Below are 22185 nucleotides of genomic sequence, written 5' to 3'. Positions count from 1 at the left end.
GGCCGACGGGCCCTGCTGGGAGTGCACGGCACGAGGATCCCCAGCCTGCGTGCACTCACCGTAGAGTGACCCAGAGGTGGGCGTAAGGGCGCGCGGGAAGTCCCAGTGCTGGGCGCCTGACCCCACCCCACGCCTTCGCGCCGCTCTCCGACCCTCCCGCTAGGGGGCGACTGGGACTTCGGCGAGCTCGGGCTTCCCGGGGCCGCTACGGCCCGCCCCGTGCACGCCCCCAAGCGACTTCCTGGTAGGCGCGGGTACCGCCTTCCCCGGCTAGGTTTCGTTTCCCCGGGAGCCTCTGGGCAGTCGCTCGCCGCTCTGGGTCCCGTGCCATCCCCAGGACCGCCATGGCGGAGCTGCTGCCCTTAACCGAAGAGCTGTCGTGCTCCATCTGCCTGGAGCCCTTCAAGGAGCCGGTCACCACCCCGTGCGGCCACAACTTCTGCCGCTCGTGCCTGGACGAGACATGGGCCGTCCAGGGCCCGCCGTTCCGCTGTCCTCAGTGCCGCACCAGCTACCAGGTGCGCCCGCAGCTGCACAAGAACACGGTGCTGTGCTCCGTGGTCGAGCGGCTCGCGATAGTGGAGCAGGCCCGGGCGCCCGGCGACGGCTGGACGCCGCCCGTGCGCGCCGCGGCCCCCAGCACGGTCGCCCAGGTGGCCTGCGACCACTGCCTGAAGGAGCCCGCCGTGAAGACGTGCTTCGTGTGCACGGCCTCCTTCTGCCAGGAGCACCTGCGGCCGCACCTCGACAGCCCCGCCTTCCGGGACCACCCGCTGCAGCCGCCCGTGCGCGATCTGCAGCGCCGCAAGTGTCCCCAGCACAACCGCCTGCGGGACTTTTTCTGCCCGGAGCACGGCGAGTGCATCTGTCACGTCTGCGTGATAGAACACAAGACCTGCTCGCCCATGTCCCTGAGTCAGGCCAGCGCTGACCTGGAGGTAGGCTGTGGGGGGGCTGGGCGTGGGTAGCGTGGGCCCGCTGGGCGCTGCAGAGAGGCCGCCCTGCCCCAGATCCCCTGGGGAGGGAGGCCTCGCTGGGCCTGAGTTGGAGTAGGGGCATCCCCAGCGACAGAGCAGGAAAGAGCTGCGAGGTTGTGCAGCCCTCCCCGCTCATGGCCCATGCCCCAGCCATAAACCCATTTAACAGAGGGAGTACTTGGGGGGAGAGCTGGCTTGCTTGAAACCTGCTTAGGTCTTTGGGAGAGGGTTTTGAGCTGTCATATAGGAACCCTGGAGCTCACCTCTCTGCCCTCATGGATTTCTGGCGGCACCTGGGAGGTGATTATTCTCAGTTCCGTTTCCTAGTTGAGTGAACCGAGGTCCGTGGATGTTAATTTAGCTGGGGCGTAGGCATTGTGGCCCAGCAGGTGTAGGTCTGACACAGTTTGCAGTTTCTCCCCATGGACCAGTTTCCTATCCAAGTCTGTGGAGTCCAGAGCGGGGGACATCCTCAAGTAGCCCAAGCCTCCATCTAGTGACCTGGGAGGGTGGGCAGAGTCCCTGGAGATGACCCACGCTGTGCTGGTGTGACTGAGGCGGGCTTTGGCCCTGCTCCTGGGTCCCCCTGGGTGGTAGGAGGAGGGACTAGGTGAGTCACTCAGGGCCTCCTAGACCTGTGCTGGTTTTGGTTTCGGTAGTTTGGGGAAACCATACCTGCCCCCTGTGGACTCACAGCAGAGCGGGGGGGGGGGGGGGGGGGGGGAGGGTAAGGTATCACCCGCCCACTTTGCTTATGCAGTCCCAGCTCCCCGGCGGGGTCTGACTGCATTTTGTATCCAGGAGGACAAAGAACAAGGCCTGGCCTCACACTGCCAAAGGAGACCTGAGCCTGGAGGGTGGGATGGCAAGGCTGCCGGGCCCAGGGTAAAGGCCTGGCTCCCATCTGGCCACAGCCCTTCTTTGCTTCCCTGGGTCTGAGCTGGGCTCCTCTGGTCTTTTCCCCTGAGTTTAGAAGCTGGCTTTGAGGCATGTGATCTGGCTGGGTGTGGCCTGTGGCCCTCACGTTATCTCAGCCTCTGTTCCGAGCCAGGAGGAGGGCCGGTGTCACAGAGGTTGAGTCTGACACGTCATCGGTCCTAGATTTAAGATGAGGGTGGGTCCCAAATATCTCAGGTAGAGTGGGAGAGGGAGGCAGCAAGGAGGGAGGGAGGGCCAGGGAATGTTGATACAGCTTGCGAAGGGAAGGAAATGTGTTTTTCCTAGAAATTTCTGGCATGCTCAGATTGGGTTGTGTGTGTTCATTTTAATCCCAGGGTTTGAGCTGTGCCAGTTAATAGCAGTGTGGCCTCTGGCAAGTCGCTTAATTGCCCCGTGGCTCAGTGCCTGCCTCTGTGGAGGCTGGGTTGTTCCAACCGCATGGCGTTGTTCTGAGCTGTAAATACATGAACGTGTGGAAAGCGGTGCGGAAGTCGCAGCAGGTGGGAAACGCCGTGACTTCCCTCCCCACGTCTGTGCCGCAGACGTCTGAGCAGAGGTGTGACAGTCTGGGAGACTGGTGATGCATAACGTGCCTTTGTTTCCGGAGGCAGCTGGGGCCAGGCAGTTCTGAATGAGCTTAACTGAGTTTCGGGGGCTGCACTGTTGACGCCTGGACTTCAGCCTCTGTGGGCTGTGTCGGCCTTATTCCTAACATTGGTGGTCCCAGCCCGCAGGGGGGCCAGGTGAGCCTTGGAATGTTGTCCTCTGTCGCCCTGAAGCTGACAAAGGCTCGCCCAGCTCTGCTCCAGGATTGTGGTTCCACAATCTCTTCTCCTTTAGCAGTGCCCCCCCCCCCCCCACCTCCCTCTTCGGTTTTCTGTCTGCTTTTCTGGTTGTTGGCTGTGGGAGGATTGAGCTAAACTACCTCTGCCATCACCCTGACAGCAGCTGGTCCCGGGTGGCTCTGTCTCCATGCCGGCGTGGCCACCTTTTTATTCTCCTCTCCTTGATGTTGTCAGCTGTAAAATGGGTAGGCCTGAAGATGCTAGCAGTAATGAGTGGAATAAAAGTTTGTACAAGAAAGAGTTTAGACGTGAGACAGAGTAGTGGTGAGTAAGGTAGTAGCAAGGTAGGGCATTTGTCAGAGCGGATGGGCCCCTCTCCAGATGGAATCCGAGAATGTCCAGTTTACATGAAGACTGGGGTTTGTAAGGGAGTGGGGTCCAGTTCTTCCCATCTGTCTCCTTCCGCTCGTCCATCTTCTCCTGGAAAGAGTTTTCTGGGTGAAATAGGTACAGTTCCTCCCAGGGTTTTATTCCCCAGTGTCATCAGGCAGGGCGGCCCACTTGGCGCTGGCAGGAGGGCAGGCGGGGATCACGTGCAGAGTTCTCAGGGCTATGGACAGGACTTTGCAGTGTGGAGACCCACGCTGCTGGAGGCTGCCCCCTTCCCTCCTCTGGTGCTTTGTTGACTTTAGGCTCCACACACACACACACACACACACACACACGGGCTGATCTCTAACTTCCTACCTGGCGAAGTCCCAGGTATGGGCAGGTGTGTTGTTCCAGGTAATCCTCCTTGATAGCCCTATGGGGTGGGAGCAGTTGTTTCTCTTTTATGGCCAATGAAACTGAGGTGGTGGGAGCTGTACAGCTGCAAACTGGGACTTGAGCTGGGTCCGTCTGACCCCACATCTGGTTCTCTGAACTTCCTTACTGTGCAGCCCCCCTAAAGGATGATGGACTGCTTCAGAAAGCTCTACACAGGCGAGACACGGGGTGGCCGAGCCCCTGTGGGATGGACTCAGGGGATGGCCCCTGGTGTTGGGGGTGAGGCTGACGAGGAGCTGTCTCACCCTTGTTTGTTTTCTCTGCAGAACAAGCTGAGGTACAAACTCACCATCATGTACAGTCAGATCAATGGGGCGTCGAAAGCGCTAGAGGATGTGCAAGCCAGGCAGCAGGGTGTGCAGGTGAGTGGCCAGGCCCTTGTCCACCACCAGGCGGGATGGGGGCAGCCCTGACCTTGACAAGGCTGGTGTTGGGTGCACTCACAAGCATCAGAATTCAGCACCAGCCTTGCAGAGCAAGCAAAAGCACTGTGTGCTCAGGAGAGACCCTTTGCAAACCCAAGTTGAAAACCACCCACAGGCCCAACCGTGGGGGAACCTTCAGAACTTGAGCTGGGGGTGGCTGCTGTGGTACAGTGGTTAAACCACTGCTTGGGATACCCGCGTCCCATGTCAGAGTGCTGGTTCGAGTCCCGGCTCCCCTGCTTCTGATCCAGTTTCTGCTAGTGTGCACCCTGGGAGGCAGCAGGTATTGGCTGAAGTGCTTGGGTCCCTGCTGTCCTCATGGAAGACCCAGAGTTCTGGGCTCCTGGTGTCAGCCTGGCCCAGCCTTGGCTGTTGCAGGCACTTGGGGAGTAAACCAGTGGATGGAAGCTTGCTTGCTCTCTTTCTCTTTCCCTCTCTGTGTGTTATTATGCCTTTCAAATAAATAAGCATAAAAAAAAAGAACTAAAATGTAGGAATATAAAGAAATGATTATGATCTGAAATGGGAGAAAAACAGGAAGCCAATATCCACTAGAGTTGCATCTTCCCTAAAAAGAGTGTTGTTTCCTGGGGCGCTGTAACAAATTGCCACAACCTTGGCGACTGAAACAAATGAAACTCATTCTTTCCCGGTTTTGGAGGCTGGAAGTCCAAAATCACAACGTGGGCGGGATCAGTTGCAGCATGGGTGGGGTCACACTGCTCTGACAGCTGTGACCGAGAGGCCATTTTTGCCTCTCCCAGCTCCAGCCCCTCAGGCTGATGGCTTTGTGGCTGTGTGGCTCCAGTCTCCCCCTCCTTCCCCTCTGTGTTTCCAAACACCTGTCAAATAAAAACAAAACACCTGTCTTTAGATTTAGGGCCCACCAGCATAATACAGGGTGATCTCATGTTGAGATCCTCAATTTAATTACATCTGCAAATACCCTTTACTGGGAGGCAGGTGTCGGGGGATAGGGAGGGAAGGCAGCATTGGATCCATTGCAGGGAGTATAGGAGAAAAGATAGGAAGGGAGAATTTTTTTAAAAAAGATTTTTTATTTATTTGAGAGGTAGAGTTACAGACAGAGAGAGGGAGAGACAGAGAGGTCTGTCATCTGCTGGTTCACTCCCCAAATAGCTACAGTGGCCAGGGCTGGGCCAGGCTGGAGCCAGGAGCTGAGAAATTCATCACAGTCTCCCACAGGCCCAGGTGCCTAAGCACTCAGGCCATCTTCCGCTGCCTTCCCAGGTGCATTAGCAGGGAGCTGGGACTCGAACCGGCGCCCACATGGATGTCTGTGTCTCAGGCTGCAGGTTGACCTGCTGCACCACAACGCTGGCCTCTGCTAACACATCTTGATTTGGACTAGCCACGTCTCAAGGGCTGGGAATGGAGCACAGGCACTCTGGTGTGGGATGCGGGCATCTTGACTGGCACTTCAGCTGCGAGGCTCAGTACTCAGCCGCTCCATGCATTTCTTTACGTGCTATCTCATACACGTATGCATTCTGTAGCAATCGATTCTGCCCTTCTGTTTGTTTCTCAGCTTTACATAAACAGCTGCTTCTCCAAGTCTGTGTCTTCTTCAAGTTGTTTTTCTCTCTTGGAGCTTTATCCCTGCATGGCTCCAGTTTATTAATCCTCATAACCATTTGGCTTTCCGTCCTGTGAACAGCTCTGTCTCAAGTCTTCTGCTGACAGATTTCCGGGTTGTTCCCAGGTTCTCGCTGTTTCAAAGCGTGTCACTTATGAACATTCTTGTGTGTGTCGCTGAGGCAGGTGTCAGGGCATTTTCCCAGAGTGCTTTCCTAGGATCGCAGCCACCGAGTCATTGGGCACAAATGCCTCCGAATTTCCTAGACTGCCTGGTTGCTGCCCAGGGTGGCTGTGCTGGCTCCTACTGCTACAGGGCACAAGTCAGAGTTTCTGGTGCTCTGCCTCTCACCCACCTTGGGATGGCAGCTGTAGCAATTTTTTTTTTTTTTTTTTTGCCCATCTCACGGTTCTTCTCTTGCCTCGGCCCTCTTAGGAGGCTACAAACAGGAAGATAGAGCAGCTGCGACAAGAATACCTGGAAATCAAGGCTCTCATCGATGCCTCGGAGGCCAGCTCGACTCGAAAGATAAAGGAAGAGGAGAAGAGAGTGCACAGCAAGTTGGACACCATTCACCAGGTGCTCCTCAAGAAGAAGAGCGAGATCCAGGCCCTGAAGGAGAAGATCGAGGACGGCCTCAAGGAGGGGGACGAGTTTGAGTTTCTGGAGGTGGGTGGCAGGGCCCGGGACTGCCGGGTCTCTTAGCGATACGGTGGGGCCTGGTGCCGTCGGGCTGCAAGAGGTCAACAGAAGTATCTCTGAGTTTGCTGGGTTGCGACAGGACTTCAAGAACGTACCGCAGCCCCAGGGCTTAGAGCTGCTCAGCGGCTCCCTGGCCCTGGAGTATGGGCATGGCTCCGTCTGCGCAGGAGCTCACGACGCCAGCATCTGGGGGCTGGCTGGGCTGCGTTCCTTTTGGAGCGCACATGGCGTGGCCGTTGTTGGTAGAATTCATTTCCTTAGGGTTGAAGGAATGAGGTCGCCCCCTCCTTGCTGGCTGTCAGCCAAGGCCTCTCCCAGCTTGGTAGCTTCCTTCCTCAAAGCTAGCAGGAGAGCTGCTCCCTCGAGGAAGGCCTGGTCCTCCTTTTACCTGATTGTCTGGCTCACCCGAAAAAATCCCCCTCTGGATGAACTCCAGGTCAACTGATTCGGGGTCTTCTTGTTGTTTGTTTCTTTTTTTTTTTTTACTTTTTAATTTTTATTTTATTTATTTATTTTTACTTTTTTTATTTTTTTGACAGGCAGAGTGGACAGTGAGAGAGAGAGACAGAGAGAAAGGTCTTCTTTTTGCCGTTGGTTCACCCTCCAATGGCCACCGCGGCTGGCGCACTGCGGCCGGCGCACCGTGCTGATCTGATGGCAGGAGCCAGGAGCCAGGTACTTATCCTGGTCTCCCATGGGGTGCAGGGCCCAAGCACCTGGGCCATCCTCCACTGCACTCCCTGGCCACAGCAGAGAGCTGGCCTGGAAGAAGGGCAACTGGGACAGAATCCGGTGCCCCGACCGGGACTAGAACCCGGTGTGCCAGCGCCACAAGGTGGAGGATTAGCCTATTGAGCCACAGCGCCAGCCCTGTTTGTTTCTTTTTAAAGATTTATTTATTTGAAAGGCAGAGTGATAGAGAGAGAAGAAGACACACATACACACACACATACACAGAGAAAGAGAGAGAGAGAGAGAACTTCCATCTGTTGTTTCTCTCCCCAAATGGCCACAACAGCCAGGTGTAGGCCGGGTCAAAGGCAGGAGCCAGGAACTCCCTCCAGGCCTCCCGCATGGGTAGCAGGGGCGCACACACTCGGGCCAGCCTCTGTTGCCCAGGTAACCCCTCTGAAAGCTGGATGGAAGCAGAAGACCCAGGACTTGAACCAGCACTCCATTATGGGAGGCTGGCCTCACAATCAGTGATTAACCCACTTTGCCACAATGCTGGCCCCTGAGTGGGGGTCTCAATTACACCTGTAACATTCCTGCCTCTGCTTGTAACCCAATCATGGGAGTGATATCCTGCCGCATCCCCCACGCCTCCCCCTCAAAGACCAAGGATTATATGGGGTGTGCTCCCCAGAGGGAATGGGGATCTTGGGGGCTGTCTCAGAATCCTGCCTTCTTCACACCCCATCCTCTTCCTCTTTCCTGCCTTTCTTTTCACTGCCCCCAGACCCCTGCCCTTCATGGCTCCATCCCTCTTCATGTGGCCCACAAGGTTCTTGGCGACCAGATCTTGCCTCGTGTCTTGCCACCTGCTCTCCCAGCCCATGTCCTGTGCCATGACCATGGTGGGGAATCACCATTCCCAGATGGAGTGGGCACTGGGCGAAAGGCCACACTTGACCTCCTCGTCCCTGGACGCCGCGCCCTCCTTCCAAGGCCAGCTCCGGTTTCCCCGTCTTCTTGGGATCCGTTTTTCTTACCTTGATGGATATTGCGGAGCACGTCCCCCTGCCTCTCCTGGAGCACTGGTGGCATTGTAGCATGTCTGTTGCCATGGTAACCCATCCTGTTCCCTCGCTCCTTGCGTCTCTAATGTCCAGCACAGTGGGCCTGGTGGGGCATCTGGGTTCCCTGCCACCGCCCTTGAAAGGCGTAGGTCCTGGGAGAGTACAGGAGCGGTGGGAGCTTCTCCCTGTGCATGAAGCCCAGGCTGGCGGGCGTTCGATTTCATCCCAAGTGCTCACACCTGTAGTCGAGGACGCTGCCTCGACCTCTGAGACGGTTTCTGAGTTGACAGCCAGGGCTCTTGATGCTGCGTGGCTGTGTTTGGTCTAAAAGTTTGTGACCTTCCATCAGACGCTGCCTTCCCCCAGGACATGTCCTGTCCCAACTCTGCACCTGCTGGATGATGGCGCTGTCCATTCTCAGAGGTTGCAGGATAGACCTGGCCCTGGCCGCCACTGCCTCTTCTCCATACCCAGCAGGAGGAGTGGGAAGAGCTTTGTCCTGAGGCCCAGGCAGCCTCACTCCCAGTCGTGTCAGTGCCGGGAAATGGTGGATTTCCCAGGAGACCGCTTATCGTGCCTAGAGCTCAGCTTCCCCACCTGTAAGATGAGAAACCTCTGAGGTTCCTGGATCTTAAAGTGGCGCCTCAGCTCTGGGTGACTTCCGGCCTGTGCTGGAGTAGGCTGCCTGAAGTTAGCACCGTAGGCCCAGGGGAGCTCCTCCCGAGGCACTGGCCTCCCTGGAGCTGCCTGCACTAATCCCCTGGCTTCTTCCAGAAAGCCTCAAAACTGCAAGGAATCGTGACGAAGCCAGTGTACGTCCCCAAGGTGGAGCTGGATCATGAGCTGATACATTGCGTCTACCAGGGCACCTTGGACTTAAAAAATGAGCTGAAGCGGGCTACCAGGCAGCTCCAGGAGAGGAAGCCCAAGGAGGCCCCAGGCCCAGGTAACCCCTAGCAGCCCTGATGCTGTCCCCTGCTGAACTCTGAGCCCGGGGTGAGCTGCTCGGTGTTTTGGCAGGGGCGGGGGTAGGGGTGGGGGCACGTGATCCAGAGCTTTGGGGTTGGCATTCCAGGGGTCGCCTTCCATTTGCCAGGTGAAGTCCCTGCTTTATCTTGACATTGATGTTGCCGTGAAACATGGTATGAGGCTTGATGTTATAATAGGACTTCCAGGACAGGCTCTGTCTGTGACCCCGAAGCCAACTTGCACGGGTTCTGAATAGACTCAGGGTTGTCAGTGCGTTTGGTGAGGGAATGATGAGTTTGAGAACCCATAAAACCTGGACTTCCTCCCCAGCAGCCCCCCTCATTCTGTCCCCCATGTCCACCCATTGCAGGCTTCACCTCTAATGTTTCCCAAGTTAGTCCACTGGTCCCAGTGCCCCTCTCACTTGCCTGCTCTCTGCTGCCGTCACCTGCACCCCATGGCTGTGGCAGCTTCCTTAATGGTCTCTGTGCGTCTACTGCTATAGCCAGAGGGAGCTTGTTGGGATTCAGGTCTCACCTCCTGGGACCTATCTCTTCCCCTTTCAAAGGCTTTCCATTCCTGTTGGTTGTCAGACCCTTGACCTTGGCCCACAAGCCAGGTCAGGCCTTGTCTGTCTCTCCAATGCTACGGTGCCCCGATCCTCTCCCCATGCATTGCTCTGCATTCAGTTCTTCCACTATGTGGAGCTTCCTGCCATAGGGCCTTGGTACGTGCTCTCTTCCCACTTCTCAGAAGCCTGACACGCTGCCACCCTCACCGTTAACTCCTCACCCTTTGAAGCGTGGCTCAGACATCACATTTCTCAGCTGACGTCCCTTCCACCGCTGCCACGCCTTACGCTTGGTCCTGCAGTCTTACCATGCTTTCCGGCACACGCGTCCTTTTACTCTTCCTTGGATTGCTGTCTATCTGCCCTGCCAGCTTGCAGTCTCTGAGGGCAGGGGCTATGTCTGTTTCTCATTCAACACTGTCCCACGGCGCCTCACACAGAACCTCATGTGTCATCCAGGGCCTAGGCTTGAACTTCAACTTGGCCACTTGAGTGTCCCTGCAGAAGGGCTTCTGAGACAAGTGGTGGTGCAGCTCTACTGGGGGAGTGACTTGTAGGGGTTCCAGCTGCTGTGGGGGGAACCAGAAGTGACCCTACCTCCCTGCCACCCCAGGCACCTTCATCTCACGTGGGTGTCATCCCCAAAGTTAGAGAGGTCTCGAGGTCACAGAGCTGGATGCTGGCGGCAGTAATACTTGACCCCAGCTGCACCTTAAGCCAGAGAAAAGAAGGAACACGCTGATCTGGTCATGCTGTTCCTTTGTTTCTGTTCCTTGTTGGTGACTGGATGGGGAAAGTCAGTGGAAGCAGCTGCCTGCAAACCCTCTGCCTGCCTGCCCTGGCACACCAGGCTGCGAGGGCGGGTGGGGAAGAGCCGTGTGTACTGAGCCTTCTTCTCTGGCACAGGTGACTCTACAGACCATACAAAAAAGGAAAGGAGCAAACCCTCACACCCTGGGAAGAAGGTGTCATGTAAGTAGCCCTGCTGTGTCCCCATAGCTACAGCAAGGCCGTGGCTGGCCTGTGCCCTGGCTCAGACACTCACGGGGTCTGCTGCTTCCAGATGGGCACAGTTCCTTCCATCACCACGGGGAGCCCAACCTTGACTGGAGAAAGCTTTGGCTTTAGAGTGGAGGGGCATCCACTTCTGCCCCCCACCGGCAGGGCAGGCGCTGGGGTGGGAAGATGGTCCTCAGGCTCTGTCTGTCAAACTTGGGCAACAATGATCTGGAGCCCCCTGGCTTACTGGAAGTGCAGCTTCCATGAACCTGTGAGCATGGCGGGGGGGGGGTGGTTTTTTTTTTTTTTTAAGATTCATCTTTTTTGAAAGGCACAGTGCCAAAGAGGGAGGGAGAGAGAGTGAGATGTTCTATCTGCTGGTTCACCCCAAATGGCCATGGCAGCCAGTGCTGGGCCAGGCTGAAGCCAGGAGCCAGGAAATCCATCCATATCTCCTATGCGGGTACAGGAGCCCAAGCACTTGGGCCATCATCTTGCGCTGCTTTCCCAGGCGCATTAGTGGGGGGCTGGTTTGGAAGTGGAGCAGCCGGGACTTGAACCTGTGCCCATATGGGATGCTGGTGCCACATGCTGTGGCTTAACCTGCTGCGCCACAGCTCTGGCCCCACCTAGCTTTATTAATATGAGTCAAATTCATGCAAAGGAATGTTATTATGATTTTTTGAAAGTGTCATTGGGTTGTACTTAAACTTCTTAATTCTAAAACTTTCTTTTTCAGATGACAAGAAACCCAAGAACCCTTGTAAGTTGTGCATGTCTGCATCTTTTTCTTTCTTTTTTAATATTGATTTATTTATTTGAGACACAGAATGAGAGAGGGAAACACAGACAGACAGAGATCTTCCATTCACTGGTTCACTCCCCAAATGCTGCAATAGCCAGGCCGGGCCGGGCCAGGAACTCCATCTGGTTCTACCACATGGGTAGCAGGAACTCAAGTATTTAAGCTATCATCCACTGCCTTCCCAGACGCATTAGTAGGAAGCTGGATTAGAAGCAGAGCAGCTTGGACTTGAACTGGCACTCTGATATGGGATGCCGGTGTCGCAAGCGGTGGCTTAACCCGCCAGCCCCTTTGTCTTTTCTGTCTTACCTTAAGAGGATTTGGGTTTTATGATTCTGTTCTGTAACACAGGCAGGCCTGAGGTTGGAGGTGAGGACAAGCAAAACTGAGTAAGGACAATCAGATGACTGTAGTCCTGCGTGGCCCTGGCCGTGCAGGTGTGTGTGTGGCAGGGCTCACGATAGTTGGCTTGGAAGGGAGTCGAGGCCACCTGGCTGCTGTGCGGCACATCCCCCACTCATGAGTCTCCTCCCTCTCCCTCAGCAGCTGACACTGTCCCTCCGTCTCCTGCCCCTTGCCCACCTGCCAAGATTCCCATCTTCGGAGCCCTGGGACACGTTGTGAGTTTGAACCCAGCTGACGCAGAGGGTGAGTGACTGGGGGCCAGGGGCGAGGGGCCAGGAGCCAGGGGTATCCCTTTGGACTTTGTCTTGAACGCAGCCCTCTGTGTCCTCTGCAGCTACAGCCAAAGTTGCCCTCTCAGCAGCGAGCTCAGCAGCTGTCAAGGCCACCGAGCTGAAGGCCTTCTTGGACAAGTCCAGACCCGAGCTCCTGGAGTGTGAGTGGTGTGGGGGAGGGGCGTGGCTCCTTGCCCTTGGCTCTGTCCCAGTCCCAGTGGCCTGCGTGGTCAGTGACTGCCCTCCCCAATCCCCTGCCTCTCTATGTGCCTCCCTCCTTCCCCCCTCCCTCCCTAGGCAGCTGTGAGTCCGTGGTCAGTCCTTGTGGTCTCCCTCTTGCTGCCCAGCCTGGCTGAACCCTGCCGGCCCCTCTTTGAGTCCGAGACATGCACTGCCGAGCAGGAGCAGGAGGGCAATTCGTGGTCCCAGGGCCAGCAGCCCTGCCCTGGGAGTCCCGTTGCCTCCCGCATCACCCACCCCAGCCTCCATTCCAAAGCCTTTCAGCCGCCGTGTCCCCTCCCCCCCCCCCCCCCCCCCGCACAGTGCTGCACGCTCAGATGCCCAGAGGGCACCCTTCACCACTCACTGTCCTCCCACTGCCCTCCTCGCCTCATCCCAAGGCCCCCACCCTGGAGCTCCGCTCTTGTTCTCTGCACAGTCACACTCTCCGTGGGGCCCCTCCCTCTGTCCTCCCCTCCCCCAGCGGAGCCTGCCTATGCATGGCACATTTCCATCTCCCTCTCTTCGCAGAAACACACCCCACAAACCTTTCTTGGCTGTATCTCTGTATTTCACCCGAATACTCATTACAAATACAGATCCCATCAGGCCGGTCCTCCGAGGCCAGGGGCCCGGGGCCAGCGCAGAAGGCTGGGTGTTCGGCTCATTGCCCCGGAGCCCCTTCTTGCGAGGGAAGTTGGGGCACTTGCGGCTCACTCCCATGCCTGTTTGCACCCCCACCCCCACCCCTGGGAGCTTTTCCGAATCCCTGCCCCGGGCCGCAGCCCGGCTCTAACTCAGCCTCAAGTGCTCTTCAGGGCTGCCCAAGGGTGGCTGAGGTGACAGCCCCAAGTCACGTCCTCGTCCTGCTGCAGGCTTTGTCCCTGCCGCTTCATCAATGGTCTCTGTGCCCCGATCCCAAACTTTGGTCTCCCTTGACCTCCCAGTGGCATTCCTCCTGCTTGTCACAGTCTCTCCCCGGAGCCCCCGAGCCACCACACTCCCTCAGGGTTCCAATGACCCCTCCAGTCGCCGCCTCCTGGGGCTCCTTTGCACACTCGTCTTCCTGTCCCATTTGGAAGTGGTTGGAGTTCCTTCTTCAGGGCCAGGATGAGCTCCCTTCCCATGGGAGGCCAGAGCCGGTGCTAGGCTGGAACTGCCACCGCATCAGTGGTTCAGAGCCTCAGGTGCTCCGTGGCAGGGCCACGTAAACAGGGAAAGTAGAAGTCTAGCAGCTTAGGACCTCAGCAAACATTTGCCCAGCCCATTCACTTCTCCCCTGGGGAAACTCGGGCCCCATCGAAAAGTACTGCGTCCAGCCAGCCAGCCAGCAGCAGGGGCTCCTAGTTCCCAGGTTCCTGAGATTGACCCTGTCTGCCTTGCCCTGCAGCCTGGCTCCCCTGGGTTCTGTACTGCCTGTGAGAGGAGGGGCTGAGACAGGGAGTCCCAGGAGGCAGCAGAGTGTGGGGACGACACTGGAACTTGTTGAAAGTGGCAGGAAGGGTAGGGGGGGCAGGCTCGTGTCCCAGCCAAGGACATGTTTAGGCCATTTGTGTGCTTTCAAATCGTGGTTGGCTCCTTGCTCCCACCGGTTAAGTCCAGGCCTCTCTCCCTTCCCCGTTTCTCTTCCCCTACCCCTGTGTCTGTGTTTCCCACTGCACAACCCTCCCTGACCCAGCAGCAGGTGCCCACCATCCTCTGACTCTGTGGCTCTACGCTCCCTGTACCATAGGTTGCAATAGCTTTTCTCCCTCCTCTACCTGGTTCTTCTCACTTTCTTTGGCGTGGTTCAGATCCCAGCCTGCCTGTCCCCATACTCTCCCACCCTTCAAGTGGAATCAGTTGTGAATGGGTCTCTGTGACCCTACTGCTGTGTGCCCACCATTCAGCACAGATGGATCTTACGGTGCTGCTGTTATTGATGGATTTGCCTTGCTTGTTGGAATGTCCACTCCGTGAGGCCAGGCATCTTGTCTCTGGTTCCTGGTTGTGCATGTTATGTGGAATCAGGTGCTCAGTCAATAGATTTGGGTAGAACGATGGGCGGGTGACTGGCTGGTTGGACAGAATGGGTGAGTGGGAGGGATGGATGAATGGATGGGTAGACAGGCAGGTGAAATGGATGGATGGTTTGTTGGATGGATGGATGGTGGGTAGGTGGACATGTGGATGAACGGACAGATAGATGGATGAGTGGGTGAAACGAATGGATGATTGATTGGTTGGATGGATGGTAGGTAGGTGGACATGTGGATGAACAGACAGATAGATGGATGAATGGGTGAAATGGATGGATGGTTGGTTGGATGGATGGATGGTAGGTAGGTAGACATGTGGATGAACAGACAGATAGATGGATGAATGGGTGAAATGAATGGATGGATGGTTGGTTGGATGGATGGATGGTAGGTAGGTGGACATGTGGATGAATAGACAGATAGATGGATGAATGGGTGAAATGAATGGATGGATGGTTGGTTGGATGGATGGATGGTAGGTAGGTGGACATGTGGATGAACAGATAGATGGATGAATGGGTGAAATGAATGGGCTGATAAAAATGAACGAATAAATCGTAGGAGTCAGGGAAAGGTCTAAAGTTGAGCACCTTGGGCCCCTTGTGACTGACTCCTTGGGGCGCTGTTTCCTCAGATTCTACGAAAGTCATCCTGGACTACAACACTGCCCACAACAAGGTGGCTCTGTCAGAGAAGTATACCGTGGCTTCCGTGGCTGAGGAGTCTCAGAATTACCGGCCACATCCCCAGAGGTTCACTTACTGCTCTCAGGTGCTGGGCCTGCACTGCTACAAGAAAGGGGTGCACTACTGGGAGGTGAAGCTGCAGAAGAACAACTTCTGCGGGGTAGGCATCTGCTACGGCAGCATGGGACGGCAGGGCCCCCAGAGCCGGCTTGGTCGCAACAGTGCCTCCTGGTGTGTGGAGTGGTTCAACACCAAGATCTCAGCCTGGCATGACAACGTGGAGAAAACTCTGCCCTCCACCAAGGCCACGCAGGTCGGCGTGCTTCTCAACTGTGACCACGGCTTTGTCATCTTCTTTGCCATTGCCGAGAAGGTCCACCTGTTGTATAAGTTCAAGGTGGACTTTACCGAAGCCGTGTACCCAGCCTTCTGGGTGTTCTCTGCTGGTGCCACGCTCTCTCTCTGCTTCTAGTGGGCAGCCCGGGGACATTCGGGCGTCCAGGACTCAGATGAACATGCTGCATGGGGGATGCTCCTCAGAGAACTTTCCAGAGTCCCCAAGGCTGGAAGGACCGGAGGAGCTGGAGGGTGGGAGGGGAGATGGGATGTGGAGGGATTTGGCCAGGGAAGGAGGTGGGGGTCCCTGTGTTGTGAAGAGAGATTTCTTCCTCCTATGCCCCCTGGGGCACGGTGACCTCTTTCCTACTGCTCCTACTGTTCTCCAGGCTCTGGGCTGAGCTCTGGGGAGGAGTCATAGTGCCCCTGTCTTCTTAGAAGTCTGTGTCCGTTGCAGGCTCTTTCTCAGGCTCCTTGGTCTGTGGCTCTTGGATCTCTGGGGCAGGGTTCAGATCTTGGTGTTCTGATGACTGTTCAGAGTTTCAGTTCCAGACTCGTTGATTCCCGATGTGCTGTACCCCCTGCAGCTCCTGTTGGTGCCCGGTCTCCTGGTTATTGTCTGTGTTCTAGGGACACCGTCCACAGCAGGTCTCCTCCCAGACCAGAGTTGCCCAGAGAAGTGTAGCCTCTTCCTTCACTGGAAAATGGCCCTGCTTCTGTCCTCACCCTGTTGCCCCCAGGACCCCACTGACGGTTTTGAGATGTCCAGTTGAACCAACAGCTTTTTAATGAAGACTTCAAACTAAGATCTGAGTCAGGCCTGTCTGGAATTCATGGTTCAAGGTCAAGATGACCCACTCCTAAATGTTACAAGAGGCGTCTTGCTGCTGCCCTGCAACCTTCACTGAGCCTTGCTTCTTGTAACCTAGGGCGAGGCGCTCTGCCCAGTAAGAGTGGCCCTGGCCTGGGTCAGCACAGGACAGGCAGCCTTGCTCTTGGCACGGTGTCTCCCCTTCTCACTGATGCCTCTCCCAAGCAGCAGAACCCCCGACCCCTGACCGTGAGATACTGGACTGACTGGTGTCGATCCCACTTTGGCTAGTACCCAGCTGCCACAGATAACTGAAGCCTGCTGTTGTGCAGGCTGGCTGTGGGTGGCTGCCACAGGGACCGTACTAGGACAGCCACTGCGGTGACTTGCCTGTGGTGGCCCAAAGGGCCTCGCTGCAGGCGCCGTGGGAAACAGCAACATTCCTGCTCCTCCCTGGTGACAGACTGCAAACCCAGCGCTGGCCTTTGCGTGAGTCAGAGGCCTGTTGCGGCCCTGGCCCCTTCTGTCTTCCTCCTTTGAGCAGGCTAGAGGTCTGGAAGACACGGGCCAGGGAGGGAATGAGCCGAATAGGGTCGAACTGATGGCTGTGTTCCCTGCAGAGTTTCTGTGCGGTGAAAATGACCCAGTCTGTCAAGGGATAGGAGTGAATGGACTGCTGCAATTTTCTCAAGCTCCTTAAGCCTGCCATTGTCAGGATGCAAGTTCCCATCCTGACAAGTGTGAGAAACTGAATCTCTGGGGACGTGAGTCCAGTTCTGGGCTTTCCTAAGAGGAGAGCACTGGTCGGGCTTCTTAGGATATGCAAATAGGTCACCACTGGGGAAGAAGATACCCCAGACCTTTTCTTGAGGATATTTGAAAATGTGACACATCTCTGGCCTCTTGTTGGAATCCCAGGGCTCAGAGCACGTGGTATTCCTGACAGATGTCTGGTCTGTGTCATCTCCCCGACAAGGACTTTGAGTTCCTTGGAAGAGAGAATCTTTGTAGGGAACACATCCCTACAATGGCTGAAAGTTTTTTTCTTCTGTTGCTTCTTAGAAGAAAAGATCTTTGCTGATCCTTGTCTGCATTTGAAAAGGGTCCATCCTTATGGATGGCCTGAAACAAAAGCCCTGCCTGATGCCCATTCATGCTTGGGTAGCAGCCCGGCTTCGAGGAGTAGAAAGCCAGAGCTCTCATCCACGGCTGCTGCTGTGGCTGTCTCGTGGAGAAACGGAGGCAACAGGGCCGACTCTCCCCTGGCCAGCGTGCAGCTCAGATTAGGAAAGCCGGGGTCCTTCTGCAGACCAAAGCTGAGCCCAGGGCACAATGCTTTGGAGCTGTAAGTTCTGCCTGCAACGGGGAGACCTTACCTCGGCCAGCCTTGCGGGGCCCCTGCATGGCCCTCAGCTCCTAGAGCTGGAGGACCGAATCCACCCGGGTCCTCATCTCACAGAGTAAGACACGCGAGAGTCACTGTTCCACTCTCGCCATTTCGACAGGGAGCGGACGCTTTCTAGCACAAGGCAAAACCCTGGTACCAGAAGTATCTAGAAACACAAGATACTGTCCTGGGACTGGGGACTGATCCAGTAAAGCAGGTCCAATTCGAGACTGATTGGTCGATTATTCCTGCCGTAATTACTCTGAAGTTGATCTGTGATCTGTGACTATAATGCTAATATATTCTCTTTTGCCTCATTTCCCTTCTCACTATGGATTTTAATGAAGCAGGAGTATTTGAGCTATAATTTCTAGAACTTATTTTATTTAGAGTTGATTTTCTTAAGGAAATAATCACAGTTAGAGACAGGGCCGAGGTTGGCTGATGGGCCTTAGAAGACCTGAGTGCAACCAAGCAGTGTGTGACACCCGTTCTGGCATCACAGTGCAGGTGGAAAGTGGTACCTGTCCATCATGCTGGAGACAACAGGTGAGCATCAGAAGGCCCAGGGCCCCACCCAGCCACTCCCTGGGCTGCAGATTGGTCCACGTGAGGCAGGCCATGGATGCAGCACCCCTAGGGAGCTTTCCATGAAGCTTTCTCAGACTGGTAGGCGAGGCACATGCGGGGGATGTGATGGGAAGGAAAGGTTCATTGTGTTTTTTCTCTTTTTTATTTGACAGGCAGAGTTAGACAGTGAGAGAGAGACAGAGACAGAAAGGTCTTCCTTCCGTTGGTTCACCCCCTAAATGGCCGCTACAGCCGGCGCTGATCCGAAGCCAGGAGCCAGGTGCTTCCTCCTGGTCTCCCATGTGGGTGCAGGGGCCCAAGGACTTGGGCCATTCTCCACTGCCTTCCCGGGCCACAGCAGAGAGCTGGCCTGGAAGAGGAGCAACTGGGACTAGAACCCGGCGCCCATATGGGATGCCGGTGCCGCAGGTGGAGGATTAACCAAGTGAGCCAGCCCCTCATTGTGTTTTTTCTACTCTTGCGTAATGTTTGAAAATTTCTGGAATGAAAATTGGGAAGAAAAACAACCCGGGCCCCGTTTAGTGGATTTTATACCTGTCTGAACAAGGGTAGGAGTTGGAGGAGGTGTGGCTTTGAGGTCTGTTAAAGAACGGGGCTGATCTTTGTCCCTGGTTCCTGAGGGAGACTAAGTCCTTGGAATTTCCTGGGCTCTAAGAGTTCCTTTGTTAAACATGAGCCCCTTGGATCATACCCTGGGTTTGTGAAACACCAGCCACCTGTGATGAGAGGCTGGGGCTTCGAGCCTCTCCCACCTCCAAGGAGGGATTCTGGGAGGGGGCTAGGGGATTGAGTTCAGTCACATAGGCAACAATGCAATCAATCCTGCCTACACAGTGAAATCCCAATGAAATCTCAGGACGTGGGGGCTCTGTGGTGCTTCCTGTTGTGAACGCGTGGAGATGCTAGGAGGGTGGTGGGCCCCGATTCCGCGAGGGTCTACAGAAGCTCTTGTGTTCCAGACCTTTGTGTCCTGTGGAATAAAACTGGCCTCACGAGTACGGTGCTGTCCTGTGTTCTGTGACTCCTAGGAGATGACGACCTGAGGGAGGGCGCAGTGCCTCTGGGATTTGTAGTGGAGGCATCTGGCCTGGGCCCCAGAGGGGCTGTCTGAAGTAAGAGCCGTCTCGTTGGGGACCTTCCTTTGGCCAGTGGCATCTGACCTATCTCTGCAGGGTGAGTGGCACAGCACTGGTGTCACAACAGGTGGTGGTGGGGCCCGAGCCTGCTGCTCTGAACAGGAGCCCTGCGAATGCACACACACAGAGGTGTTCCCTCCCGAGGGAAATCCCTAGCGTTCAGCTTCGGGGTTTTATTCTCTGGGCCCCACCTCCTGCTGCAGCAGTTTCCTTCTCACAGTCATTGTGTCAGGCAGATAATTAGACCTGAGTGATGGGGAGGTCGGGGGAGGGCACAAGACTTCCCTCCAGGGCTGAAACCAAGGACCTACCCTTGTCCGGGACCCACCTGACATTCCCCACTTTGCATTTTAATGTGTGGTTAAAGCACCCTGATGAAATGGGAGCCCAGCTGGACCAGAAAAGCCCAGTTGGTAGCCACCTGTACAGAGAGCCCAAGGAGAGGCAGCTTCTGGATGTTGATCACCGATGCCAGTCAAAAGCATCCCCGCCACATCACCGGCTGACGCCCCTCATACGTTAGAAATAAAAGCCCCTGACTGGGAAGAAAAGGTGTCGCTTGCTCTCTCCACTACTCTGTTTCTTGGGACATACTTTAATAAGACTTGCTTTTGCTATCCCTACTTTTGATCTCTGAACTAAATTCAGTGAAAAAGGATGGGGGAAGCTGGTTGTCTGTGGCAGACAGTCCAGCCGTTCAGAGACACCCCGTTAGTGTCGTGGGACACGCTTTTACCAAATGTTCAGGATGGTCCCTTGTGACTTCTTAGGAAAGCCAAGCTGAGTGTGTGTGTGTGTGCACATGCAGGGGGCGGGGGGGGGGGGGCTGATTTCTAAGTCCCCTGGGGTCTGTGGGAGGGAGGCACTGACTAGTACTGCCCTTCCAGGCATTTTTGCACCTGTTCCCAGGAGATCTTGAAATGCTCTAGCATCATGAATGATGGATGGAACTGTTATATATTAATGTTAGCCGTCGCAAAACACACCGGACACCGGAGTAAGGGAAAGGGTTTCACAGACTGGAGTGAAGGGGCGGCGAAGGAAAAAGAGAGAAGGAGACTGTAAGAGAGAGAGACAGAGGAGGGAGAAGAGAGAGGAGAGAAACCAAGAGAGCGCAGGAGAGAAAGACTGAGAGAGCACGTGTGCAGGAACAGGCCCTTTTAAAACTTCGCCTGAGGGTGGGCAGGGAAGCAGGAGCAGCGAATCCCATTAGCATGGGGGTGGAGCCTGGCTCGGGTAGCAGGGCCATGCTGCCACCTGGCTACAACTGCGCCAGTTTCCTAACAGGAACCCCAACTGCTGTTAACCTGGGCGTGACCGCCTACCTGCACTGTAGTGTGTAGGGGCAATCCCCTATGTAAAATATAGAAAGGCTCTAAAGAAACAGGTCTGAGAGTGATGGCAGGGATCCCATGAAAGAAGCTCTTAGAGGGGGAATTTGGAATTGTCACCAAAAGCTGGTGCCACAGCAAGAAAATGAAGAGTGGATTTGGGGGTAAAGAGAAGAGAACATTTTACCTCGGCAGAAGAGAGGGTTGCAGACCTCTGGGTCTTGAGAGCTGCTGTGTTGAAGGGGGGTGTTTGGGATTTACAAAGGGGTACAAGGAAACAGGAGTGGGGCGCTTGAAATTGAGCTCTGGTGTTGGGTGCCAAGACTTGTACATTCCTTCGGTTTCATGCTCTGGTTGTCAGCAGAAGCAGTTTTTTTTTTTTTTTTTTTTTTTTTGACAGGCAGAGTGGACAGTGAGAGAGAGAGACAGAGAGAAAGGTCTGTCTTCCTTTGCCGTTGGTTCACCCTCCAATGGCCGCCGCAGCCGGCGAGCTGCGGCTGGCGCACTATGCTGATCCGATGGCAGGAACCAGGTACTTATCCTGGTCTCCCATGGGGTGCAGGGCCCAAGCACTTGGGCCATCCTCCACTGCACTCCCTGGCCACAGCAGAGAGCTGGCCTGGAAGAGGGGCAACCGAGACAGAATCCGGCGCCCCGACCGGGACTAGAACCCGGTGTGCTGGCGTCGCAAGGTGGAGGATTAGCCTAGTGAGCCGCGGCGCCAGCTTAGCAGAAGCAGTTTCTACAAGAAGCAGGGCGATACGTGCCTTTGGACATAGGACATGCAGCCGGGAGCTACACACAGATGGTAGTTATTTTCTGCTCCGGATCTGGAATTCCCCTGAGCGAACCCCCCAAGGACAATACTGTTATTTACTGGAGAAGTGAATGAGTTTACTGGAGAAGTGAATGAGCTGGGGATTCTGGTGACTATAATCTTTCAGGGCTGGCTGTACCACTCCCTCGATGCAGGGAGTTCAGCCAGGGAGGATGGCTAGAGAGCGCTGGGGCCTGATGGGAGCTAGCATCTGCATTTGAGGCACTGTTCTGGGGCTTGGTTCCAGAATGAATGAAGAATGAAATGGGGTCCCTGTGCTGATGCGTGTGTGCTGGCCTTGAACCCTGGGATGGTGTTGAGCTCTGCATAGGATGGAACAGCATCCTTAATGCTCAGTTTCCGCTCCCCCATCCAGCTAGGTCTGTGCCTCTCCATTGGAGCCACTGCCTCGAGCCAGGACTTCCCACCAGGCCCTCCAGTGTGGAATACAAGCATCCCAAGGAGTGTCTTAATCACTGTGGCAAATGCCTGCCCCCAGGGAAATTCAAGTGGAACTACCCTGGAGGCTGGGGCAAAGCATGGTAGCTACAAGGCCATTTTCTATTCTCAACTAAGGCATATGGGTGTTGCCACCATTCCCTTCCTAGACTCACCCCACACAGAGTCCCTGCACCTGAGCTCTCCTGACCTTCTGGGAGTCCCGCCTGCTCCCTCTCTGCGCCTATGCACTCAAACTTCGCCTTCTCTTCCTCCTGACTGCATTCCCCGCCCCTCCAGCTCCCATCCCTGACTTGCTGAGTTTGTGCTGGGAGCCACAGATAAGACATTTTCATCCCCAGGCTGTGCTGATCCCTGTTTGCTTTCCACGACCTTTGTCCC

General features: G+C 55.7%; 1 protein-coding gene across 2 annotated transcripts; it reads left to right on the top strand.

Moving 5' to 3' along the window:
- Positions 1 to 253: 253 nt before the first annotated feature.
- On the top strand, positions 254 to 19059 carry TRIM25 (tripartite motif containing 25). Of its 2 annotated transcripts, none has more exons than XM_070060915.1 (9): positions 254 to 938; positions 3796 to 3891; positions 5987 to 6220; positions 8767 to 8938; positions 10439 to 10504; positions 11271 to 11294; positions 11883 to 11984; positions 12076 to 12174; positions 14885 to 19059. In XM_070060915.1, the coding sequence occupies exons 1-9, from the start codon at positions 345 to 347 to the stop codon at positions 15406 to 15408; spliced, it is 1911 nt and encodes a 636-aa protein (XP_069917016.1). In that variant the 5' UTR covers positions 254 to 344; the 3' UTR covers positions 15409 to 19059. The 2 variants fall into 2 exon arrangements, with proteins under 2 accessions (XP_069917016.1, XP_069917015.1); XM_070060914.1 differs by having other exon boundaries at positions 255 to 938; positions 11880 to 11984.
- The last annotated feature ends 3126 nt before the right edge of the window (positions 19060 to 22185 follow it).

This window comes from Oryctolagus cuniculus, chromosome 17, assembly GCF_964237555.1.
Source record: "Oryctolagus cuniculus chromosome 17, mOryCun1.1, whole genome shotgun sequence".
NCBI classification, from domain to species: Eukaryota; Metazoa; Chordata; class Mammalia; order Lagomorpha; family Leporidae; genus Oryctolagus; species Oryctolagus cuniculus.
The sequence above is the reverse complement of the archived record's forward strand: the minus strand, read 5'-3'. Positions and strand labels throughout refer to the sequence as shown.